Here is a 27,542-nt window from a genome sequence, read left to right as displayed (position 1 = left end):
TCTTTGTCCTCATGTAGCCGTAAGTTTAATGTGGACTCAAGCAGTTTGGTCCCTATGACTGAAATCAGATACCAGATGAGCACCTGTCAACACCTGAGATGTACAACCATCAACCAGATGCTTCCAGAACAAATAAGCTGGATAAAAGCGTGAAAATCTGAATCTATGTAGAAAAACGGCCCAGATTCAGATTCAGGAGTTACAGCTGGTTGTGGTTGTTTAGCTCACCTCTACTCCCACATTTAAACCAAACTCTGTTCATTTCAACCTCAACGTTTATGGACATTTAGACGAGTTTTCATAGTAAGTGTATCGAGGACGTGGACTTGGACCTGAATGGCTGTAACCCAGCTTCGTACTGGATCCTGAATGGCAGGGACTCCAAATGTGACATGAGAACTAAAGTCGGTGACATCTAGTGATCAAGTCAGAGATATCGGCAGGGTGTTGCCCATCCTCCAGCCAGTCAGCTACATTATCCATCAGTTTAGTACTCCAGACCGGGCTGGTCCTGTCCCGGAACTGGACCTGAACTGGACCTGAACTGGACCTGAACTGAACCTGAACTGGACCTGAACTGGACCTGAACTGGATCTGAACTGGACCTGAACTAAACCTGAACGGCTGTGACCCGGCCTCAGACTCAATCCTGATCATCAGTCACTCTGGCCTGGTTTCTGACTAGAACTTGGACTTGAACTCAGACTTGGTCCGGAACTGGACCTGAACTGGACCTGAACTGAACCTGATCGGCTGTGACCCGGCCTCAGACTGGGTCCTGATCATCAGTCACTCTGGCCTGGTTTCTGACTAGAACTTGGACTTGAACTCAGACTTGAACTGGACCTGAACATCTGTGACCCAGCCTTGGACTGGATCCTGATCGCCAGCCACTCGGACCTGAACCCGGACACCATGATGCAGATCAGGACCCGTGCGTGGTGGTGCATTCACTGACATGTTTCCAGGTCAGCTGCCTGCTCTGGTTTGTCACTTTCCAGCTGACAGAGGATGAAACCAGAAGAATCTGTTTTTAAACTCGAAGCTATTTCTGACTGTTTGATGATTAAAAACTGTACAAGTCAGTAAAATCCGGCTGAACCGTCACGTTGGTATTTTTAGTCTGTTGGAGTCTGAAGCTGCTGTTTGTTGTTTCTGCTGATTTTCCCTCGTGGACTCTGCGATGCATTCAGGGTGCATCTGCAGTGTTAACCAGCCTGATTGAAGACCGACCACTGCGTGATGACTACATCCCCCATCATGCACCTCTGCAGCAGGGCTGGAGTGCTATGTTCCCTCAGCAGATCCGGACCTCTGAGCACATCGCGCTGTTTTACTTTACATTATTTTACAGTAAATAAATCAGCTGCTTCACCAGCGAGTCATTCTGGAACTAAAATAACCCGTCTACACCACATCCGTCCAGCTTTCCTCCGGCTGGCCTCTCATGTCTTCACGTTGTCTCTGTCACATGGACCTGACGCTGAGTTATCAGGTCATTGATTAACTGTTTGTTTTACAGGAACCTGGGGAAATCTGGACTCAGAGTGTCCTGTTTAGGACTGGGTGAGTGCTGACACACACTTACCCACACTTCCATAAATCCGCCACACGGACGCAGTCAGAGCTGTTCCTCCTCTTTTCACAGGAACGTGGGTGACGTTCGGCTCTCAGATCTCCGATGAGGTTTGTTTAGCTGAACGAGTGTGGACCGGGCAGCCGGTCTCCTTAGCAGATCCAGCCTACTCTGCCCTTTCTTGTACAGGGCGTTAGTGTTGTCTGCACTGGAGAAAGCAAAAATCACGATTCCCACAGCCGACACAATCACATAATATTAATAATTAAGTAAAATAAAAATAAATAAATGTTTTTTGCTTTAAATTAATGAAATAAATGATTGACGATGGGTAGCGATGACTAAAAACCAGAATAAACGGGTGCTGTACAGCTTATGTAAACATGGATGCTACAGTAAGAACAGGTATTTAATGAACGCTGAACGCAGGTGTAATAACAGTCAGGTGCTATTTAATCACACTTCAGGTAACTTGGAATATTTTCATGTTACAGCTACGTAAGTGTTTAGCTAGTTTCTCTAAAAAGAAGAAAAAGTCTGTATATTAGTTCATCACTACGTTTATTTGAGCTGCAGATGATGGAGGAAGAGTCTGTTAAATCTAAGAATTGTTTTTTTATTTTAACTTTAATTTTAAAACATGATGTCCTCACTTCGTCGTGAATTCTCGCGGTCCCCTGTAGGTATGATAGGAGAGAATGTGTGTGGGCTGCACAGACTTGACCGTTGCTGCAGGTTTCATGTTGTTTTGTTGTGTTTAGATGGCAGAGAACGTGATGACGGTGGCGTACGACAGCGGCGTGAACCTGTTCGACACGGCCGAGGTTTACGCATCAGGAAGGTAAAACACAAACATTAAACCTGTCCTCAATCTGCAGCACGTCGTAGGTCTGTCACTCATAACCTTAGACAACAGAACCCAACAGCGCCCTCTAAACTAGCACCCCCACAGGCAGCAGGCGGTACTGCACATCTCAACGCTCAGTAATGGAAAACAATCAGGATCCAGGTGAAAATACATTCTTTTTACAAGGCTGTGTTGAACCACGTGGTTAGTTAGAAATCTCAACTACGTGGTTGTACTTGAAAGAAATTAATATGTGATTAAAGTTAAATTACATTTAATTTTACTGCATCTGCAGGTGTACATAAACATACCTGTGATAAATTTTACCGGCCTGTTTATTTAATTTGTTTAAAAAAGGTTTCATATTTTCCAGAGAACTTTTATGTATTAAAGATAAATTTCAGACTGTTTCAGATTATTCAGATATATGATAAATACTTTTATTTTTGTATCCATTCTAAGAAATTCATTCATTTTGGGGCATTTTTAACAAAAGCTTTGGATATTTAGTATTTAAATCATCTCATCTCTCAGATTTTTCTGAAATTTAATTTATTTAATTACATTTTTCAGTTTTATAATAAATTTCTCCAGAAATCTTCATAATTACTCAGATTGTATTAAATGTAGTAAACGTATTGACCATTTAAATGTGTCGTGCTCAGAAAGCAGATAAAGTCTGTTAATAACAGTCTGATAAAATGTTAACAGATCCTGGTTACAGGAACATTCAGCAGTGATTCTCAATGAGCTCCTTTAGTTTGTGTCATTAGCGAACAGAGTAGCATGCACCTGTAGACACCTGAACTTTCCTGTGTAGAAACCGTTCTACATGACTCGGCCGTTTTCTTTAACGTGAACCGGTAAAATCTGATGTAAAACATGTCTGTGTTTCAGGGCAGAAACAACTCTGGGAAACATCCTGAAGAAGAAAGGCTGGAGGTAAAGCAACTTGTTTCTCTCTTACATCTTCAGGTGTTCGGTAACTTGCTCAGTTTGAGGACATTTTAGTTCCCGTGTTGAACTGATTTAGACTCATTTCAGACTAATGTAGTCAGGTTTAGTCCCTAGAAGCAGGTGTGGCTCTGGTGTGAGGAACACATCACCATCACCGTGTTCACACCAAGCTGCAGTTTGTCTTGAAGACGAGCTGATGTGTGACTCAGCAGCTTTCCCTCCATCAGTCTCCATTGTCATGTTTTAATCTCCTCCTCTCTCCCTCTAACTCCCTCCATCGCTCACGGTGACGGATGCGACCACCATGAAATAACTCAGGAGGTCCAGCTACGTGGTGACCACTAAGATCTACTGGGGAGGACAGTGAGTGCCGCTTTTATTCATCTTCTCCTGTCATGTGATGAAGTTCATCTGTGTGAAAAGTCTCACTTCTCAGGTTTTAAAATGAAAACATAATAAAAACATAATCTGGTTCTTATGTGGTGTTAAAGCTCAGTAGATCCTTCCTCATGTCAACATTTCACACACTCAGCATTTACTCCCTAAACCTAACCCTGACCCCCGACCCTAAACCTAACCCTCACCCCGACCCCGACCCTAACCCCAACCCCGACCCCGGCCCTAAACCTAACCCCGACCCTCACCCTGACCCCGACCCTAAACCTAGCCCCGACCCCGACCCCGACCCTAAACCTAACCCTCACCCCGACCCCGACCCTAAACCTAACCCCGACCCTGACCCTGACCCTGGACAAAGGCTGTCAGATGTTTCCTAAACTATCTGGAGTCCATCGCTCTAGAACCAAGACATCTTTCTGGAGTGGACATCCCAGCATCAGACCAAGATCAGACCATGAAAATCATCCTAGGTCTAGACCTCAGTCAGTAGGGTAGAAGTTCAGGACAGTCCAGTTAGAAAAGACTGAACCAGTATGGCTTGCTGGGAAGATTGCAGGAGAAAAAACAACATGGCAGCGCGGCTTCGACTAGCAAAGCTGGATCAGAAGAAACCACCAGACCTCTGGAACCAGGTCCTCTGGACAGACCAGACCGGAGTGGACACGTTTGGTTCTTAAACGCCTCATAGCAGCTGTCAGCACGGTGGTGGAGGGATGATGGTCTGGACTCTTGCAGTCGTTGATGGACTTGCCAGGATACCATAGTCTTCCAGAGTCGGATGCGAGTCCATCTGTCCGACAGAAAAAGCTGGAACTGTCTCATGCAGCAGGACGATGATCCCAAACCCAGCAACAGGTCTACACCAGAACCAGGTCTAGGAATATGGTATCCTATCTCCCCCGTCAGGAGTTGTTCACCTGACCCGAGTTCAGACCTGATAAGAAGCAGATGACTTCATGATGTCCTGATAAATGGACTATCCTTAAAGTTTCAGGCCTCCATTCGGTTTTTCCTCATGTGGGATTTCCTGTTTTAGGAACCTGGTTTTCTTTGAAAGGCTCTGAAATCCTAACTTTAATCTTTCCTGCTGGTCAACAGGACACATTTTCTCTACTTTCAGCTCATTAGTGGAGAGAAGTCTGTCCCAGAAACTGCTAGAAAACAGCCCAGATTCATGTTTTTCTACTTGTGTTGCTCAAATGATTAAATTAACTTCAGTCCTGATCAAAACTACCAAATATTTAAATATATTATTTAGAATTATAATATCTCATGAAAAATGTCACGTTTTTTTTGTAGTCGTAAAACAGCGACATCACCAAACTGGCATTTATAAGAGTTCCATATTTCTACGTTTTAATCAGGACTGACGATTAAAAGTCGTGAGACAAAGAAAAAAAAACATTCAGTTGTGTTTTATAGCAGTTTGTGGGAAAAGGTCCTGGAAGGGTCAGAAATGGTAATAAATTATAAATCTGGTCACAGAAACAACTAAAATGGCATCAAATAAATTTAGGAAATATTTTGTATCAAAGACTGATCTTTAAATAAAATCCCAGCCACAAGAAAACATCTAAATCTTATGTTTTTATTTTCATAGAAACATGATACATCATCAAATTAGCATTTAAAGGGTTTGATTCTCAGCGTTATTAAATACTGAGGACACAAACAGCCATAAAGAAACGATGGGCAGGTGTTTCATACCTGTGTGTCTCTGTGTGTGTGTTTAGGGCCGAGACAGAGCGAGGGTTGTCACGGAAACACATCATAGAAGGTAAACAGTTTTTCCTGGTTCTCCTACACTTCCCATAATCCTCTAAAACCTGGAGCAGAAACAGCCTGCAACCGAACAGGAATAAAACCTGGAGCAGAAACAGCCTGCAACCGGACAGGAATAAAACCTGTAGTAGAAACAGCCTGCAACCGAACAGGAATAAAACCTGGAGCAGAAACAGCCTGCAACCGGACAGGAATAAAACCTGTAGTAGAAACAGCCTGCAACCGGACAGGAATAAAACCTGTAGTAGAAACAGCCTGTAACCGGACAGGGATAAAACCTGGAGTAGAAACAGCCTCTAACCGGACAGGAATAAATCCTGGAGTAGAAACAGCATGTAACGGGACAGGGATAAAACCTGGAGTAGAAACAGCCTCTAACCGGACAGGAATAAATCCTGGAGTAGAAACAGCATGTAACCGGACAGGAATAAAACCTGGAGTAGAAACAGCCTGTAACTGGACAGGAATAAATCCTGTAGTAGAAACAGCCTGTAACCAGACAGGAATAAAACCTGGAGTAGAAACAGCCTGTAACCAGACAGGAATAAAACCTGGAGTAGAAACAGCTTGTAACTGGACAGGAATAAATCCTGGAGTAGAAACAGCATGTAACCGGACAGGAATAAATCCTGGAGTAGAAACAGCCTGTAACCGGACAGGAATAAAATCTGGAGTAGAAACAGCCTGTAACTGGATAGGAATAAATCCTGGAGTAGAAACAGCATGTAACCGGACAGGAATAAATCCTGTAGTAGAAACAGCCTGTAACTGGACAGGAATAAAACCTGTGGTAGAAACAGCCTGTAACCGGACAGGAATAAATCCTGGAGTAGAAACAGCCTGTAACTGGACAGGAATAAATCCTGGAGTAGAAACAGCCTGTTACCGGACAGGAATAAAACCTGGAGTAGAAACAGCCTGTAACTGGACAGGAATAAATCCTGGAGTAGAAACAGCCTGTAACTGGACAGGAATAAAACCTGGAGTAGAAACAGCCTGTAACTGGATAGGAAAAAAAACCTGTAGTAGAAACAGCCTGTAACCGGACAGGAATAAAACCTGGAGTAGAAACAGCCTGTAACTGGACAGGAATAAAACCTGGAGTAGAAACGCTTGTAACTGGACAGGAATAAATCCTGGAGTAGAAATAGCCTGTAACCGGACAGGAATAAAACCTGTAGTAGAAACAGCCTGTAACTGGACAAGAATAAAAAATGTAGTAGAAACAGCCTGTAACCGGACAGGAATAAAACCTGGAGTAGAAACAGCCTGTAACCGGACAGGAATAAAACCTGGAGTAGAAACAGCCTGTAACCGGACAGGGATAAATCCTGGAGTAGAAACAGCCTGTAGCTGGACAGGAATAAAACCTGGAGTAGAAACAGCCTGTAACCAGACAGGAATAAATCCTGTAGTAGAAACAGCATGTAACCAGACAGGAATAAAACCTGGAGTAGAAACAGCCTGTAACCGGACAGGAATAAAACCTGGGGTAGAAACAGCCTGTAACCGGACAGGGATAAATCCTGGAGTAGAAACAGCCTGTAGCTGGACAGGAATAAAACCTGGAGTAGAAACAGCCTGTAACCGGACAGGAATAAAACCTGGAGTAGAAACTGTCTTGTTTTCGTTGTGGGCTCTTAATAAAGACTCCGTTGCTTGAAGAGCAATGTACTCGTTCATTTATTAGTGTCTCTCATGTCATGTACAGACGATAACAACTGGCTCTATCAACACTCCGCCTACGTATATACACACCATCAGTGCCCCCTACTGGCGGGAGGTATAAACAACATAAACACAGATACTAAGCAAATATGTATTTGCTGCTATCATTACATCTTCCTTTTTTTTTTTCAAAACAAACACCTTCACCTTTTCTACACATAAGTACTCTTAGTTCAACAAGCATTTTCCAGTCATAAACATAGAACCTTGCACTGTCTTGCGAGCTCAGAGTAGTCTTCCTCACAGTACCTAAATGATTATTTTTTACCTGGGCAGCTAACTTCAGTCAACCTAATTTAACCACAATATCAACTTGTAATAACCACACACTGTACAACACAGCTATGCATCTGTACCTCGAACTTAAGAAAGATAATATGAAAACATAACCTCACTACAAACACGTAAACACTTTCAGATTTGTTCAATGAGTCTTTCAGGTGGCTTCACATTTCTTGAAGACCTTCTAGGTGTTTGTTCTTGTATCTGGGTACCCGATGGAGTCTCAAGCATGCGGTGAGATTGTTCAGCAGCCTCAAACCTCTGTTCTTCAGATGCAGGTTCCTTGAGAAGATCTCTGCGATTCCGTCTCAGGAGAGCTCCATCTTCTGTCCGAATGGTGTATGACCTTGGTTGAACTTCACTCAGAACATTTGCTTTCTGTGTCCAAGTGTTTGTTTTATGTTTAAACCTCACATGATCCCCTACAAGGAGTTCAGGTAGGTTCTTCGTTCCTCTGTCATAGTAGAACTTTTGTTTTGCTTTTTGCTGCTCCTTGAACTCCTTCACGCCGGTTCCCTCCGTTGTCCGAAGTAGGTCATCTCGGATGGGCAGGTTTGATCTCAGGCGTCGTCCCATAAGGAGCTGAGCCGGTGACATGCCACACTCTAGTGGCGTTGAGCGATACACCAGCAGGCTTCGGTAGAAGTCAGTGTCGCTGTCCCATGCCTTGCCCATCAGTCTTTTCACAGTTTGGACCGACTTTTCCACTAACCCGTTAGATTGTGGGTAGTGTGGACTCGATGTCGTGTGAACAAATTCCCACTCTGTTGCAAATTGTTTGAACTTTATGTTGGAAAACTGTGGACCATTGTCTGTAAAAACTTCATTCGGCACTCCGTGCCTTGCAAATATGGCCTTCATGGATGTAATCACAGTCTCTGCGGTCGTAGTGTGTAACCTACAGACTTCTGGATACAGGGAGTAATAGTCTGTGACCACAACATAGTCCTTTCCTCCAGAAACAAAGAGATCAGCACCCACCTTCTGATAAGGTCGGTCTGGCACAGGGTGTGGCTTCAGCGACTCCGCAGGATTGCTTGCTTGATATTTCAAACACGTCGAGCAGTTTGATACCTCATTTGTCACATCCTGATTAATCCGAGGCCAAAACATCACCTCACGTGCTCTCTTTTTGCATTTTTCAATGCCGAGGTGTCCCGCATGTATTTTCTTGAGCATGTCTATTCGTAGACACTTTGGAATGACTATTTTGCTTCCCTTGTAGATGATGCCATCCACAACTGACAGTTCTGTTCTGCAATTCCAGTAGTCCTGAACAACAGGTGAACAGTCTTGCTTACAGTTGGGCCATCCATCCAAGATGGTTTTGCACAGCACTTTTAAAGTGTCATCTTTGTTCGTCTCCGTTCTTATAAGCTCCATTTTTTCATCTGCGACCGGCAGTGCACTTGTGATCATGTTGACATATACTCGTACATCATTGTCCATTTTGGTGTTTGCTGGCTCTCTAGGGTCAACAGCTCTGGATAACGCGTCGGCTGTGTACATCAGCTTACCAGGGGTATACATCACGTTGAGTGTGTATCGTTGCAGTCGGATCATCATTCTTTGGATTCTCAGTGGGCAGTCATTGAGTGGCTTCTGGAACAATGCAAGCAGTGGTTTATGGTCGGTTTCAACACTGATCGCTTGCCCTGACACAAACTGGTGGAATCTTTCACAGGCATATGTTATGCTGAGCAGTTCTTTTTCAATCTGTGCATATCTTGTCTCTGCGTCCGTCATAGATCGTGATGCATATGCAACAGGTTGCCAGTCACCATACTTCTGCATAAGAACAGCTCCAAGCCCGCTCTGTGATGCATCTGATGAGATCTTAATAGGTCTCGCCGGGTCATAAAACTTCAGAATTGGCTCTTCTGTGAGCAGTTTCTTCAAGTCACGCCATGCTTTCTCATGCTCATGATTCCACTCCCATTCAACTTTCTTTTCAGTCAGTTGTCTCAGAGGCGCCATCTTCTCAGAGAGATTAGGTATGAACTTTCCCATGTAGGTGATCATGCCATTAAACCTCTGTACATCCTTCTTGCATTGTGGCCTTGGCATATTTTCAATTGCTGTCACTTTCCTGGGATCTGGTCTGATGCCGTCACTGCTCAGGATGTCCCCCACAAACGTCAGTTCTTGTACTCCAAGCTGACATTTTTCTTTATTCAGCTTCAGATTTGCTTTTCTGGTTGCCTCTAACACACTTCTCAGTCTCTTGTCGTGTTCCGTTTTTGTGCTTCCCCACACAATGATGTCGTCCATTGACGTGTCTACTCCTTCCAGGTGCTCATAGACCATGTGTATTGTCTTGTGATACACTTCAGGTGCTGAAGCAATGCCGAATGGCAGTCGCCGGAATCTATATCTGCCAAATGGGCTGTTGAACGTGCATAATTTTGAACTTGCATCGTCCAGCTTTAATTGCCAAAACCCTGATGATGCGTCCAGTTTGCTGAAATATTTTGCATTTGCAAACTGTGACATTATTTCCTCTCTTGTGGGGAGTTTGAAGTGTTCTCTTAGTATAGCTCTATTTAGATCTCTAGGGTCCATACATACTCTTGGCTGTCCATTTTTTTTTTCCACTATAACAAGAGAACTCACCCACTCTGTTGGTTCATCGATCTTTTCGATCACCTCCAGGTTCTCCATTCGGTCCAGCTCATCTTTCAGCGGCTTTCGAAGAGCAAATGGTACTTTGCGGCATGGATGAATGACTGGTGGCACACTGGTATCGACTCTGATCGTGTGCTCTCCTGAAAGGCAGCCAAGACCCTGGAACAGGTCACTGTATTCCTTCATCAGATCATCATAGTCCATGTCATCATCAGCATCCACAACCAGCACTCTCTTTACTAGGTTCAGCCTCTCACACGCAGATAAACCTAGTATGGGCTGCACATTCTTCAGAACCACAATGAATGTTAGTGTATGTTCTTTGTCCTTGTGTGTCACTTTTACTATGCATTTTCCTTTCACAGGTATTTCTGCTCCCGAGTATCCACTTACTTTCACTTTAGTTGTATGTATTTTGGGTCTAGGTCTGATTTTCTTGAACTCTGCTTCTGATATGACGTTCGCTTGGGCACCGGTATCAAGTTTAACTTCCATGAGCGTGTCATTCACTTTGAGTGTCATCATCCAGTCCTTCTTCTCCTCTTTGTTGTTTGTCACAGCATCTACATAAAAGTCCTCAGCGTCATCTTCATCCACTGTATGGACCTTACTTTGTTTTGGAATTGGTTTTCTGCAGCACCGGGCATAATGGTTACTCTTGTTACAGTTGTTGCATGTTTTACCATATGCAGGGCATTTCTTAGGAGGATGCTGTGTGCCACATCGACCACAAGTCTTTTCATTACTGTCTCGATTACCTGGTGACCTTGACTGCTGTTTAATCTGAGGGGCAGCACTCTGTCTATTGACTCTGTGTGTGTTCTTGTTCACAGCATCTACCTTGCAGCCGTCACCGAACAGTTCTTTTGCTTGCAATTTTACCGTCTCGGCCGCTCTGCACAGTTTCAATGCTTTTTCCAGGTCGAGATGTTCCTCTCTCAGTAGCCTCTCTCTTAGACCATTATCAGGAATCCCACACACAAGTCTGTCCTTTATCAAAGAGTCTGTCAGTCCTCCAAATTCACACGTTTTGCTTCTGTTTCGTAGCTCTGTTACATATTGATCAATCGTTTCTCCTGTAGTCTGTACACATGTGAAGAATCTGTGCCTCTCAAACGTCACATTTCTCTTCGGTATGCAGTAAGCCTCAAACTGCTCCATTATCTTATTCAGCTTCATTCCTTCCCCATCAGCAAAAGTGAAGTTATTATACACTTCCAGTGCATCTTCACCCACTACGTGTAAAAACACTGACGCTTGCTTTTTGTCACTTGCCTCGTCAAGTCCAATTGCCGATAAGTACAAAGCAAAGCGTTGCTTAAATCTCCTCCAATTTTCAGCCACGTTCCCAGTAAGCTGAAGGGCGGGTGGTGGGTGTATGCCGTCCATTATGTCGTCGCTGGTTCTCTACGTTTTTTCTTTTTCCGCGAGTTAGCAACACCAAGTTCCTTGCTGAGCTGATGCGTCGGTACTGTTAGCTGTGTGGCTAATATTAGCTTCCTTTGGTAACTCGTTGTTTACATTTACCAGTACCTCTCTTCAAGACCATCTTCTGACACCATGTCTTGTTTTCGTTGTGGGCTCTTAATAAAGACTCCGTTGCTTGAAGAGCAACGTACTCGTTCATTTATTAGTGTCTCTCATGTCATGTACAGACGATAACAACTGGCTCTATCAACACTCCGCCTACGTATATACACACCATCAGTACCCCCTACTGGCGGGAGGTATAAACAACATAAACACAGATACTAAGCAAATATGTATTTGCTGCTATCATTACAGAAACAGCATGTAACCGGACAGGAATAAAACCTGGAGTAGAAACAGCATGTAACCGGACAGGGATAAAACCTGGAGTACAAACAGCCTGTAACCGGACAGGGATAAAACCTGGAGTACAAACAGCCTGTAACCGGACAGGGATAAAACCTGGAGTAGAAACAATGTAATGGGCCTGAGTGTCGTGTCCTCTGTTGGCTGCAGGAGGTCGTGGAAGCTTTGGGAGGCTCAGTCCCGAGCAGACTGGATTAGAAGTGCTGCACAGAGCAGCATCAATCACGGAGCTGCTGCAGGCTGCTAACAGCTCTGGAGACTTAAATCACAGTGAAACGCTAAATTTAACCACAAACAATCCCACAAAGCCTGCGCGATGCTGCCTGTCTAATCTGCAGCAGCTGCTTGGACCTGGTCCTGCTTTACTGACCTGGTCCCACTGTTTGGACCAGCCTGGAGACCTGGTCCTGCTGACCCACACAGATACCTCAGAAACGCTGCTGGAAATATTCCTTTCCCTCTGAAAATCATACAAACCTCAGTGAGCCCTACCTGGACAGGTACACCTGGACAGGTACACCTGGACAGGTACACCTGGACAGGTACACCTGGCGATCACCTGATAATTGCTGGGATAGACTTCAACCCTTGAACTGGACTAAGCAGTGTAGAAAATTGTGTCAGTGAGACGGTTAATCAGCTCATCATGATTAAATGTGATTAATCATGATTAATCACATTTAATCATGATTAATCAGATCTGAAGCAGCTCAGACTCTCTACAGAGTTACCTGCTGGATCATCAGCTATTTTATTTCATATTTCCACTTTCAATACGAGTTACTTTTATTAGAATGTTACAGTTAATATAGCTTTGAATTTGGAACTTGTATTTAACAGAAATGGGTAAAATGTCTCCAACGGCTGAAACTTTTACCTAAAGACCTCTGAGATTTACCTGGGGACCTCTGAACGGGCCTCACCTTTATGTTGGGAAATTATTTAATCCAGAAAGTGTAAACAGAGGCTGATATGTGTGTTTATGTGTAGTTTTCACTCTGCAGCTGCATTAAACCCGTCAGAATCCTCCTGATCCGCATGTTTGTCCTTCAGCCAATTCCTGATGAGTCCTGCATTCAGGAAGAGCTCAGTTCAGTCATCCTGTATGAGAACGAAAGCAGAAATCCTGATAAATTTCAGTCTGGCTTCCAACCCCATCATAGCCCTGAAACAGCTCTGGTGACAGCGGTACATGACTGGTTCTGGTCCTGTATCAGTCCTGGTTCTGGTCTAGTATCAGTCCTGGTTCTGGTCTAGTATCAGTCCTGGTTCTGTTGGATCTCAGTGCTGCGTTTGATACTGTAGATCCCAGAATGCTGCTGCACAGGCTGGAAAACTGGGTTGGACTTTCTGGAGCGGTTCTTAACTGGTTCAGGTCCTGTTTAGAAGGCCGGAGTTATTTAGTTACGATCGGCAGCTATGAATCTGAGCGAGTGGCCATGACTTGTGGAGTCCCCCAGAGGTCAGTCCTTGGACCTCTTCTATTCAACTTGTATATGCTCCCTTTGGGTCAAATATTACAGAACTATAGCATTAATTATCAAAGTTATGCAGATGATACACAACTTTATGTGTCTCTGTCACCAGATGTCTGCAGTCCAATAGACTTAATGTCTCAGTGTCTGGAGCAAATAAACACCTGGATGAAGGAGAATTTTCTACAATTAAATGAAGATAAAACTGAGATTATTCTGTTTGGTAGAAAGAGAAGAGGGTCAGCATTGGTAAACACCTGGAGACTCGGGCTCTTAAAACCACCAACCAAGTTGGTAACCTGGGAGTGTTGATAGACTCAGACCTGACTTTCAGCAGCCACATCAAAGCTTCACTAAGAAGCTTTTTACCATCAACAGAATTAAAAGTTTAGTCTCCCAGAAAGACCAAGAGAAACTCCTCCATGATCCATCTCCAGTAGACTGGACTACTGTACTGGTCTTTAACAGGACTTCCCAGTATGACCAGTAAACATCTGCAGCTCATCCAGATGCTGCTGCTGGAGTTTTAACCAGGACTAAGAGATCCGAACACATCACACTAGTTTTAAAATCTGTCAGTATATATATTAAATATACAGTATATACCAGTATATACTGATTTTCAGCTTACACTAATTTCCAGTTCATACTGGTTTCCAGTTTAAACTGTTTTATGGTTTATACTGGTTTTCCGATTTACACTGGTTTCCAGTTCATACTGATTTCCGGTCTATACTGGTTTCCAGTATTAACTGGTTTCCGGTTTATACTCGTTTTCCATTTATACTAGTTTCCAGTTTAGAATAGTTTCAAGTTTATAGTGATTTCCAGTTTACACTGGTTTCCAGTTTTAATTGGTTTCTGGTTTTTACTGGTTTTCCATTTATACTGATTTCCAGTTTGCACTGATTTCTGGTTAATACTGGTTTCCAAGTTTACACTGGTTTGCGGTTTACACCGGTTTCTGGTTTACACTGGTTTTTAGTTTACACTGGCTTCCAGTTTACACTGGTTTCCAGTTTACACTGGTTTCCAGTCTATACTTGTTTCAGTTCACACTGGTTTCCAGTTTATAGTGGTTTCTGGTTTTTACTGGTTTTCGATTTAACTTCTTTCCAGTTTACACTGGATTCAGGTTCATATTGGTTTCCAGTTTACACTGGTTTCCACTTTATACTGCTTTCGGATCTATACTGGTTTCTGGTTTATACTGGTTTTTCATTTATACTGGTTTCCAGTTTACAATGGTTTCCGGTCTATACTAGTTTCCAGTTTATACTGGTTTTCCATTTATACTAGTTTCCGTCCATACTGGTTTCTAGTTGATACTCGTTTCCACTTAATACTGGTTTCAAGGTTACATTGGTTTTTAGTTTACACTGGTTTCCAGTTCATACTGTTTTGCGATCTGTACTGGTTTCCGGTTTACATTGGTTTCCAGTTTAAACTGGTTTCCGGTCTATACTGGTTTCCATTTATACTGTTTTCCAGTTTACACTAGATTCAGGTTTATATTGGTTTCCAGCTAACATTGGTTTGCGGTTTACACTGGTTTGAGCTCTATACTGGTTTCCAGTTAACACTGGTTTCTGGTTAACACTGGTTTCCAAGTTTATACTGGGTTCCAGCTGATATTCGTTTCCACTTAATACTGGTTTTCAGATTTCAATTGTTTTTAGTTTACACTGGTTTTTAGTTCATACTGTTTTCCGATCTGTACTTGTTTCCAGTTTAAACTGGTTTCCGGTTTACACCGGTTTCCGGTCTATACTGGTTTCCAGTTTATATTGGTTTCCGGTTTACACTGGTTTCCGGTCTATATTGGTTTCCAGTTTAAACTGGTTTCCAGTTTATATTGGTTTCCGGTTTACACCGGTTTCCGGTCTATACTGGTTTCGAGTTTATATTGGTTTCCGGTTTATAACAGTTTTCCATTTATACAGAGTTTCAGTATAAATCAAGACCACAGTTTAGAACATAGTCTGGACCAGGTTCCAGACCAGAGTCCAGACTAAACTCTGGTCCAGACCAGAGTCCAGAATAAACATGGAGAAGCAGCATTTAGCTGTAACGCTTCCAGAGGAGATGAAACTTCCACCAAACGTAGACACCACACTACATCCAGGTTAAAACATTTCCCATGCTCTTTTGCATCTGCCAGCTGTTTACAGCTTCCTGTCTCTGTTGTCACCATGGTTACTGGTCTGTCTCTCTGTGGTTCGTTCTGTATCTACAGGTACTTGTGTTTGTTGTAGTGTTGGCTCAGATTATGCTTTACTAGGATCTAGTAGATCTGCTACGTGTCTGGCTGGTTTGTTCTAGTTTCTAGTCTGCCTGTGTGTTTCTGGAGACCCTGGATGGATGCGGATCATCAGTGATGTTAAACCATGATCAGTTCTGAGTTGAGTGTGAGGACAAAGATTAGCAGTAGAGGCCTCATGTTGCTGGGTCAGGTTGCTACGGAGGCCCAGGAGGTCTAGTCTCAGACGGGACGACAGCTGCAGGCTGTGCAGGTGTCTCCGTTCTGTCCTTCAGGCTGAAAATAAGCGACCTGATCAGATCATGCTGGTATGGAGGGAATGACCAGCTGTGTGTGTGCAGGTCTGCGAGGATCCCTGTCCAGGTTACAGCTGGACTACGTGGACATCGTGTTCGCAAACAGGAGCGACGTCAACGCCCCCATGGAGGGTCAGAACACACACACACACAGAAACACACACACATAGAAGCAACACACACAAAAACATACACACAAAGAAACACACACACATACACACAGAGAAACACACGCATAGAAGCAACCCCCCCCCCCCCCCCTCCCCCACACACACACACAAACACACACACACAGAAACACACACACGGAAACAACACACACTCACACAAACACACACACACACACAGACACAGAAGCAACACACACCAACACACACAGAAACACACAATGATCAGTTTCAGATGATGTTTGATGTTCAATCAATCGTCTGGATGATCGATCGATCGTCTTGATGATCGATCGTCTTGATGATCAATCGATCGTCTGGACGATCGATCGTCTGGACGAACGATCGTCTGGACGAACGATCATCTGGATGAGTGATCGATCGTCTGGATGATCGATCGTCTGGATGATCGATCGTCTGGATGATCGATCATCTGGATGAACGATTGATCGTCTGGATGAGCGATCAATCGTCTGGATGATCAATCATCTGGATGATTGATCGATAGTTTGGATGAACAGACGATTGTCTAGATGAAGGAACAATCGTCTCATTGATCTTCAAGCTTTGATCTGCTAATTTCCTTTGAACTCTTACAGAGGTCGTGCGTGCGATGACCTTTGTGATTGATCAGGGTTTGGCCATGTACTGGGGGACGTCCCGCTGGAATGTCGTGGAAATCATGGTAACACAGAACACATACCTGTCCTGTATGGGACTCACATGTGCAACTCACCTGTGTGCGACTCACCTGTGTGCAACCACCTGTGTGTGTTTCAGGAGGCGTACTCCATCGCGCGGCAGTTCAACCTGGTTCCTCCGGTGTGTGAGCAGGCTGAGTATCACTACTTCCAGAGGGACAAGGTGGAGCTCCACCTCCCTGAACTCTACCATAAGATCGGTACGAACACCTTCCTGCAGGTTATAAACTACACCTGAACCTTACTTCTGTCTATGAGAGCTGTGGGGTCTTTAAAGATGCCGATGGACAGGTCCTGGTCTAACTTTGGTTTACCTGTGTCTCAGGTGTTGGAGCCATGACCTGGTCCCCGCTAGCCTGCGGCCTGCTGACAGGAAAATACAACGAGGGCGTCCCAGAGAGCTCCAGAGCCGCCATGAAGGTACAGAAATGCATTAAAGTACACAGGTACTCACAGAACTTCACACAGGTACTCAGAAACACCGTCCGTCTCAAACACTATGGAGCAGATGTGTCAAACGTAAGGCCCGCGGGCCACATCCAGGCTGTGGATGAATTATCTTTGGTCCACATGATCTAATCACTACTTTGTCTAATACCTGATACATATATACATATACATACACACACACACATATATATATATGCATATTGTGAAAACACGAAAGGTCCTGACCATGCATGGAGGGTTCCAAGGAAGGAGGCAGAGGACTAGTGAGTGTCAGAACCACTATCCAGGATGAAACATCCAACATCCATGAATACATCAGGAAGATGGCCTCAACGGACGAAGTGCTCGGTGAATGTCTCAGGCAGTGGAAAACAGATCATGAGGTGATGGAGGAACCATCATGGAGGAAAAGCCCCTCCATGGGCTGTACCACCGACAGATAACTGAAGTGGCTGATATCGAGAAATCCTACCAATAGCTAGAAAGGGCTGGACTGAAAGACAGCACAGAGACACTGATCATAGCTGCACAGGAACAGGCCTTCAGCACCAGAGCAATAGAGACCCAGATCTACCAAACAAGACCAGACCCCAGGTGTAGACTGTGTAAAGAGGCCCCTGAGACAATCCAGCACATAACTGCAGGGTGTAAGATGCTGGCAGGGAAAGCTTACAAGGAGCGTCATAACCAAGTGTCTGGTATAGTGTACAGGAACATCTGTGTGGAGTACAGACTGGAAGCCCCGAGGTCAAGGTGGGAAACACCTCCGAAGGTGGTAGAGAATAACCGAGCTAAGATCCTGTGGGACTTCCAGATCAAAACGGTGATGGTAAACCAGCTGGACATTGTGGTGATGGACAAACAGCGGAGGAAAGCCGTTGTGGTTGACGTCGCAATACCAAGCAACTGTAACATCAGGAAAAAGGAACATGAGGAACTGGAGAAACACCAAGGCCTGAAAGAAGAACTTGAGAAGGTCTGGAAAGTGAAGGTAACAGTGGTGCCCGTGGTCATCAGAGCACTCGGCTACAGCCGATCCCAGGACAAACCTCAGACATCTCGGTCCAGAAGAGTGCAGTCCTAGGAACAGCCAAGATACTGTACAGAACCATCAAGCTCCCAGGCCTCTGGTAGAGGACCCGAGCTTGGATGGATGAGAGACCGCCCACAGAGGGCAAGGGAACAATTTTATAAAAAATATACATATAATCTAGTCTATTGACATAGAACAGACGTTTTAAATGTTCTGTAATGAGTAATGTTTTATAGGTAATAACTAACAGGCTCTGTTACGTTCAGGTTCAGTATGTGCATTAATAAGTTTTTAACAAACACAGAACCAGACCGGCCCTAAACATGTTCCAGTTTTTTATTTCGGCTAGCTGTGTACAGGAGTTTGACCCCTCTGATGCAGAGTGACAACTATCCGTTACCATGGTGACAAAGCCTGTGTGTGCAGGGTTACACGTGGCTGAAGGAGCGTCTGCACAGCGATGAAGGGAAGAAACAGCTGGGAAAAATCAAAGAGCTCCACCTGCTGGCCGACAGGCTTAACTGCACTGCTGCTCAGCTCGCTATAGGTATGCACCTGCTTACACCTCACGTGCTTACGCTTCACCTGCTTACACCTCACCTGTATACGTCTCACCTGCATACACCTCACCTGCTTACATCTCACCTGCATACATCTCACCTGCTTACATCTCACCTGCTTACATCTCACCTGCATACATCTCACCTGCTTACATCTCACCTGCTTACATCTCACCTGCTTACATCTCACCTGCATACATCTCACCTGCTTACATCTCACCTGCTTACATCTCACCTCCTTAAATCTCACCTGCATACATCTCACCTGCTTACATCTCACCTGCTTACATCTCACCTGCATACATCTCACCTGCTTACGCCTCACCTGTATACGCCTCACCTGCATACGCCTCACCTGCTTACATCTCACCTGCATACATCTCACCTGCTTACATCTCACCTGCATACATCTCACCTGCTTACATCTCACCTGCATACATCTCACCTGCATACATCTCACCTGCATACATCTCACCTGCTTACACCTCACCTACTTACACCTCACCTGCATACATCTCACCTGCTTACACCTCACCTGCTTACACCTCACCTGCATACATCTCACCTGCTTACATCTCACCTGCTTACATCTCACCTGCATACACCTCACCTGCTTACACCTTACCTGCTTACATCTCACCTGCTTACATCTCACCTGCTTACACCTCACCTGCATACATCTCACCTGCTTACATCTCACCTGCTTACATCTCACCTGCATACATCTCACCTGCTTAAATCTCACCTGCATACACCTCACCTGCTTACATCTCACCTGCTTACATCTCACCTGCTTACATCTCACCTGCATACATCTCACCTGCTTACATCTCACCTGCTTAAATCTCACCTGCTTACCTCTCACCTGCATACCTCTCACCTGCATACATCTCACCTACTTACATCTCACCTACTTACACCTCACCTACTTACACCTCACCTGCTTACATCTCACCTGCATACATCTCACCTGCTTACACCTCACCTGCTTAAATCTCACCTGCATACATCTCACCTGCTTACATCTCACCTGCATACCTCTCACCTGCTTAAATCTCACTTGCATACATCTCACCTGCATACCTCTCACCTGCATACACCTCACCTGCTTACACCTCACCTGCTTAAATCTCACCTGCATACATCTCACCTGCTAACATCTCACCTGCTTAAATCTCACCTGCATACATCTCACTTGCATACGCCTCACCTGCATACATCTCACCTGCATACATCTCACCTGCATACACCTCACCGGCTTACACCTCACCTGCTTACATCTCACCTACTTACACCTCACCTGCTCACATCTCACCTACTTACACCTCACCTGCTTACACCTCACCTGCTTACATCTCACCTGCATACATCTCACCTGCTTACATCTCACCTGCATACACGTCACCTGCTTACACCTCACCTGCTTACATCTCACCTACTTACACCTCACCTGCTTACATCTCACCTACTTACACCTCACCTGCTTACACCTCACCTGCTTACACCTCACCTGCTTACATCTCACCTGCATACATCTCACCTGCTTACATCTCACCTGCTTAAATCTCACCTGCATACATCTCACCTGCATACACCTCACCTGCTTACATCTCACCTGCTTAAATCTCACCTGCATACATCTCACCTGCATACATCTCACCTACTTACATCTCACCTGCATACATCTCACCTGCTTACATCTCACCTGCTTACACCTCACCTGCATACATCTCACCTGCTTACACCTCACCTGCATACGCCTCACCTGCATACGCCTCACCTGCATACATCTCACCTGCATACGCCTCACCTGCATACATCTCACCTGCATACGCCTCACCTGCATACGCCTCACCTGCATACACCTCACCTGCATACATCTCACCTGCATACGCCTCACCTGCTTACACCTCACCTGCTTACACCTCACCTGCTTACATCTCACCTACTTACACCTCACCTGCTTACATCTCACCTACTTACACCTCACCTGCTTACATCTCACCTGCATACATCTCACCTGCTTACATCTCACCTGCATACCTCTCACCTGCATACATCTCACCTACTTACACCTCACCTGCTTACACCTCAACTGCTTAAATCTCACCTGCATACCTCTCACCTGCATACACCTCACCTGCTTAAATCTCACCTGCATACCTCTGACCTGCATACATCTCACCTACTTACACCTCACCTGCTTACACCTCACCTGCTTACATCTCACCTGCATACCTCTCACCTGCATACATCTCACCTACTTACACCTCACCTGCTTACACCTCAACTGCTTAAATCTCACCTGCATACCTCTCACCTGCATACACCTCACCTGCTTAAATCTCACCTGCATACCTCTCACCTGCATACATCTCACCTACTTACACCTCACCTGCTTACACTTCACCTGCTTACATCTCACCTGCATACCTCTCACCTGCATACATCTCACCTACTTACACCTCACCTGCTTACACCTCAACTGCTTAAATCTCACCTGCATACCTCTCACCTGCATACACCTCACCTGCTTAAATCTCACCTGCATACCTCTCACCTGCATACATCTCACCTACTTACACCTCACCTGCTTACACCTCACCTACTTACACCTCACCTGCTTACACCTCACCTGCTTACATCTCACCTGCATACATCTCATCTGCTTACATCTCACCTGCTTAAATCTCACCTGCATACATCTCACCTGCATACATCTCACCTGCATACCTCTCACCTGCATACACCTCACTTGCTTAAATCTCACCTGCATACATCTCACCTGCTTACATCTCACCTGCTTACATCTCACCTGCATACCTCTCACCTGCATACACCTCACCTGCTTACACCTCACCTGCTTAAATCTCACCTGCATACATCTCACCTGCATACCTCTCACCTGCATACACCTCACCTGCTTAAATCTCACCTGCATACATCTCACCTGCTTACACCTCACCTGCATACACCTCACCTGCTTACACCTCACCTGGTTTCATCTCACCTGCATACATGTCACCTGTATACGCCTCACCTGCTTACACCGCACCTGCATACGCCTCACCTGTATGCGCCTCACCTGCATACATCTCACCTGCTTACACCTCACCTGCTTACGCCTCACCTGCTTACACCTCACCTGCTTACACCTCACCTGCTTACACCTCACCTGCATACATCTCACCTGCATACGCCTCACCTGCATACGCCTCACCTGCATATGCCTCACCTGCATACATATCACCTGCATACGCCTCACCTGCATACATCTCACCTGCTTACACCTCACGTGCTTACCTGCTTACCTTCTTTACTTCCTGGTTTTAATTTTGCGGCGTTCAGACGCCGTCCTCCACGCTGTTCTTTACTTCCTGGTTTTAATTCTGCGGCGTTCAGACGCCGTCCTCCACGCTGTTCTTTACTTCCTGGTTTTAATTCTGCTGCGTTCAGACGCCGTCCTCCACGCTGTTCTTTACTTCCTGGTTTTAATTCTGCGGCGTTCAGACGCCGTCCTCCACGCTGTTCTTTACTTCCTGGTTTTAATTGTGCGGCGTTCAGACGCCGTCCTCCACGCTGTTCTTTACTTCCTGGTTTTAATTCTGCGGCTTTCAGACGCCGTCCTCCACGCTGTTCTTTACTTCCTGGTTTTAATTCTGCGGCGTTCAGACGCCGTCCTCCACGCTGTTCTTTACTTCCTGGTTTTAATTCTGCGGCGTTCAGACGCCGTCCTCCACGCTGTTCTTTACTTCCTGGTTTTAATTGTGCGGTCGTTCAGACGCCGTCCTCCACGCTGTTCTTTACTTCCTGGTTTTAATTCTGCGGCGTTCAGACGCCGTCCTCCACGCTGTTCTTTACTTCCTGGTTTTAATTCTGCGGCGTTCAGACGCCGTCCTCCACGCTGTTCTTTACTTCCTGGTTTTAATTGTGCGGTCGTTCAGACGCCGTCCTCCACGCTGTTCTTTACTTCCTGGTTTTAATTCTGCGGCGTTCAGACGCCGTCCTCCACGCTGTTCTTTACTTCCTGGTTTTAATTCTGCGGCGTTCAGACGCCGTCCTCCACGCTGTTCTTTACTTCCTGGTTTTAATTCTGCGGCTTTCAGACGCCGTCCTCCACGCTGTTCTTTACTTCCTGGTTTTAATTCTGCGGCGTTCAGACGCCGTCCTCCACGCTGTTCTTTACTTCCTGGTTTTAATTCTGCGGCGTTCAGACGCCGTCCTCCACGCTGTTCTTTACTTCCTGGTTTTAATTCTGCGGCGTTCAGACGCCGTCCTCCACGCTGTTCTTTACTTCCTGGTTTTAATTCTGCGGCGTTCAGACGCCGTCCTCCACGCTGTTCTTTACTTCCTGGTTTTAATTCTGCGGCGTTCAGACGCCGTCCTCCACGCTGTTCTTTACTTCCTGGTTTTAATTCTGCGGCGTTCAGACACCGTCCTCCACGCTGTTCACTGCTTTCTTATATAGTCTGATTTATTGTCTGCATAAACCTGAAATATCACTGTTAACATGGTGGCTTATCTTGTCAGAGATTTCCAGTAAATGTTGGATAAATAACCCTTGATAAATTTTCTATTTAAGTCAAGAGCACTCTTTCTAATATAGTTGAATTAAGAACAGATTTAATTTTTCTATATTTTTTATGTTCTCTTGTTTCTTGTTACTTGTTTTTCTGTGATGGCGACACCCAAATATTTCACTTCACTTTTAACTTTGATCTTACAAATTGACATTTATCAGTATTTAACTTTACACCTGAAGCTGTGGAAAAAGGTTCAACAGAAATTTTTCTCTGTTTTAGAAACAGGGTTGTGTCGTCTGCAAACTGGCTTATTTTGTAGACTTACATCCAGCAGCTCAGCGACCAGGATAAACAGCAAGGGTAACGTGTTGCATCCTTGCTATCCTGTGTTAAACTGGACAGCTTTGGCTAAGCTAGCTATCATGCAGCTGCTCTGTTTAGCTCATTCTCCGAGTTCTGATAATTGTTTGTCAAATTTTGCGCCATGCTTCTAATGAGGTGGAGTTTGAATCATCCTCGTACTTTTCTTACATACTGGAATCTTACTTGGAGTAGTAGTAACTGTTTTTCTTTTTGCTAGCCACTTTCATTTCCACGGCGTAATGGTTAGCATCACCTGCAATTCCTGCCATTGTACTTGTCCCCGTCTCTTTCCACCAGTTCCTCGCCCTGGTTTCGGTTTTGTTCATCTTTCGTTTAATTTGAAACTTGAGGATAGGACTAATCGAGCGCTACTAAATCGCTAACAGCTCACCAACAGGATGCTAACAGGTTGCTAACAAGTTGCTAATAATCCAACACAATGTGCTTGCTTAACTTACATTTATTAACAGCTGGTCTTACCCGGGATTGGTGCTACACCGTAGCGGCACACATTAGTGACATCATCAGTCAGCGACACCAAACTTATCATAGATCTCCACACCGATGTAAATAGTTTAAAGAGACGCTGCAGATAAGCTGAACCTCTGAAGCATCCATCCAGCATTCAGGAGATGAGTTTCTCTCTAAGTTTGATGAGGCCCCAAAGTGTCCGACAAAAGCTAAATGGAGGATAAAGAAAGAAATCCAATGATTTCCAACGGAAAATTTATTTATCAGATTTATGGATTTTGTTTATTTTTCCTTTTAAGAAATAGCATTTATCACAGGATTTAATAATTATTTTATTAAGAAATGTCTCTTTAATATTTCTATTTTAAACTTTAAAAGTTTTAAATTAGATTTCTTTTTGTATGAATTGTTGGATTTAAAATGATATTTAGAAACTTATATTTTTACTTCCCACGTACTCATCATCAGAATGCTGTGTTGCTTATTTTAAACAGATTTCTATAAACCAGTTTGATTCCAGGTTCTGGTCACATTACAAGGAAAAAGTTTGGCGATGGCTTCCTCTGGTTTTGTTTACGGGTCTCGTATCCATGGTAACGGCCTGTTTGTGTTGCAGCCTGGTGTCTGCGCAGTGAAGGCGTCAGCTCGGTTCTGCTGGGAGTTTCCAACACCGAGCAGCTTCTGGAGAACCTGGGATCCATCAGGGTAAAACACGGCTGGACCCAGCTCAGGCTTCTCAGTCACATGTTCCTGGTTTTCCACCATTCTGGTCTGTGATTGGTCAGCTGTGTCTCTGTCACTCAGGTGCTGACTCAGCTGACTCCGCCCCTCATTGCAGAGATGGATGCGTTGCTCGGCAACAAACCACGGAAGGCCAAGAAGGAGGGAAGGAGCTGAGAAAACCAGGAGGAGAAAAAATAAAGTTTAACAGGACCGAGACGAGGAAGAGTATGAACTCTTCAGGTGAACACGCCATCGTCATGGAAACAGAATTCAGTTGGTCAGAAATAAAGCAAAATTATTTATTCTTGTATTAAACTGCAGACGTGGTGCAGATCCTGGTGGATTAGAATAGAATTTAGCTGAAGTTATTCATCCTTTATTATTTATGGAATCAAATATGTAAATCTATGGAAGCCCCTTAATGCCAAAAAGTTATAAATTACCATGTTTCTGTTCTTTTGAGCTTAAATATTTCAATTATTTTGTTGACAAAGCAGCAAACCGAGGCCCTTGGCCCCCAAAAATGAGGCCCTGCACCAAAACAAGTCCCTGCTTCCAAACCCACAAGCACAAAGCAAACCTTAATCAGCACAAGGAAGCATCCTGCACAACCAGTCCCACACTGACTAATTTAAAGCCCTAACAATCCTCCACAGACTCCTCACACAGAGTTTAAAGACTTTCTAATGAAGAAAGACCCTCTTCAGGGTCTGAGCTTTAGCGCTGGTCTGGCACCACAAAGTCTGTGTTACTGGGACAGAAACTGGTCCAGCACTGGTCTGCACTGACGCAGAACCTCTTTGCTGACTGGAGGGTGAACAAGTTCCTAGAACTTTTTCTGTCCCTGCCTACATGGTGGACGTACAGCCCCTCTAACCGCCCTCACCGCTCGAAGCCCTAACCAGCTGCAGCCAGCACCTCCCACCAGAACCCACTAAGGACCAACGTTGTCTGGTTGGACCGTGACAGTTACCAAGCTCCTCTCTCCAGAACCACCAGCTGAGCTCTTCTCACCTCGCAGGTCAGGTAATCAGGTCACCTTTGCTCCCTCTTCCTCCCACTCGCTCACTCATCCACCAGAAGTCCACTCACTTCACCATTAGCCTAACATTAGCATGTATGTAGCATTAGATTAGCTTTAAGCTAATGTGGGGACACCAGGTCATGTGTAGTTTCCAGTGAGTGTATTTACACAGAAGTCATTTAACAGCTTTTATCCAAAGCAGCTTACCGTGGTTAGGCAGCAGCTTTGAGGGTATCGCTTGGAAGGTGTTAATATTCGGCCCTGCTATCGACCCTGTGACCTTTCTGGTCTAACTGCTTCCTACACTGCCACCTGCTGGTTACTGACATATTACACCTTGTTAATTTCTGAGGACATGAACAAACGTTGCTTCAAACACAAAATATGTGAGGCAGCCATGATTAACACACGTATATTTCTGACTTTAGTCATACATGTAGAAAAGTAAAAGTTTCCCTTTTTGGCATTAACAGGCTTCCATATTTCTGCACAGATACTGCTTGTACTTTATAATAAAAACCTGCAGACATTAAATGCTATGTGCACAATGTGAGCAAAGACAATGACACTGCAGTCCCAACGTTGGCATGGTAACAGATGTTGCTATGGTAATGAGGCTCCCGCATCCTCAGACCATAAATCAGATATTATTATTACTATTATTATTATTATTATTGTATAGATACAGTTACTGTGAAATATGAATCTATATTTGATGAATGTAGATGCTCCTTCTGTGTTTAGATAGAGAAGATTTTTGCTCAGTTGTGCTCAGCCTGAGGGGCCGGGACCCCTCAGGGGCCGCCACGTCTAACGCCGGCTGGTAATCAAAGAAGCATGTTTATGTAAATACTGGAGGAAACAGAAAGATGGAAAAATATATGAAAAAAAAAAAGTTTTGGGTCAGAAACAGAACCAACATGAAACTGAGGCAGTAATGTCAGGTCAGTAAGACCGGGTCAATGTCGGGTCAGTAACGTCGGGTCAGTAACACCGGGCCAACGTCAAGTCAGTAACGTCGGGTCAGTAACACTGGGCCAACGTCGAGTCAGTAATGATGGGTCAGTAACGTTGGGTCAGTAACGTTGGGTCAGTAACGTCAAGTCAGTAACACCGGCCCAACGTCGGGTCAGTAACGTCGAGTCAGTAACACCGGCCCAACGTCGGGTCAGTAACGTCGGGTCAGTAACGTCGAGTCAGTAACGTCGGGTCAGTAACGTCAGGTCAGTAACGTCGGGTCAGTAACGTCGAGTCAGTAACACCGGCCCAACGTCGAGTCAGTAACGTCGGGTCAGTAACGTCGGGTCAGTAACGTCGGGTCAGTAACGTCGAGTCAGTAACACTGGCCCAACGTCGGGTCAGTAACGTCGGGTCAGTAACGTCGGGTCAACGTTGGGTTGATCAAAAACACGTAGAAGTGTTTTAATGTTGTTGATCAGTTCACTGATCAGTTCATTGGTCAGT

At 44.8% G+C, this 27,542-nt stretch overlaps 1 protein-coding gene across 2 annotated transcripts in view; it reads left to right on the top strand.

The window, feature by feature from the left end:
• The window catches only part of LOC121639397 (voltage-gated potassium channel subunit beta-3-like), a 36,767-nt gene extending 11,524 nt beyond the window's left edge, over positions 1 to 25,243 (top strand). For both annotated transcript variants that reach the window (XM_041984596.1, XM_041984595.1), the window contains exons 2-14: positions 1,523 to 1,566; positions 1,649 to 1,686; positions 2,338 to 2,417; positions 3,321 to 3,365; positions 3,699 to 3,743; positions 5,513 to 5,556; positions 16,109 to 16,195; positions 16,830 to 16,915; positions 17,011 to 17,131; positions 17,257 to 17,351; positions 18,841 to 18,961; positions 24,948 to 25,036; positions 25,136 to 25,243. In XM_041984596.1, the coding sequence (XP_041840530.1) occupies positions 1,523 to 1,566; positions 1,649 to 1,686; positions 2,338 to 2,417; positions 3,321 to 3,365; positions 3,699 to 3,743; positions 5,513 to 5,556; positions 16,109 to 16,195; positions 16,830 to 16,915; positions 17,011 to 17,131; positions 17,257 to 17,351; positions 18,841 to 18,961; positions 24,948 to 25,036; positions 25,136 to 25,228 (988 nt within the window). In that variant the 3' untranslated portion in view covers positions 25,229 to 25,243. The remainder of the gene's footprint in view (positions 1 to 1,522; positions 1,567 to 1,648; positions 1,687 to 2,337; positions 2,418 to 3,320; positions 3,366 to 3,698; positions 3,744 to 5,512; positions 5,557 to 16,108; positions 16,196 to 16,829; positions 16,916 to 17,010; positions 17,132 to 17,256; positions 17,352 to 18,840; positions 18,962 to 24,947; positions 25,037 to 25,135) is intronic.
• The last annotated feature ends 2,299 nt before the right edge of the window (positions 25,244 to 27,542 follow it).

This window comes from Melanotaenia boesemani, chromosome 5 (genome assembly GCF_017639745.1).
Source record: "Melanotaenia boesemani isolate fMelBoe1 chromosome 5, fMelBoe1.pri, whole genome shotgun sequence".
NCBI lineage: Eukaryota > Metazoa > Chordata > Actinopteri > Atheriniformes > Melanotaeniidae > Melanotaenia > Melanotaenia boesemani.
The sequence above is the reverse complement of the archived record's forward strand: the minus strand, read 5'-3'. Positions and strand labels throughout refer to the sequence as shown.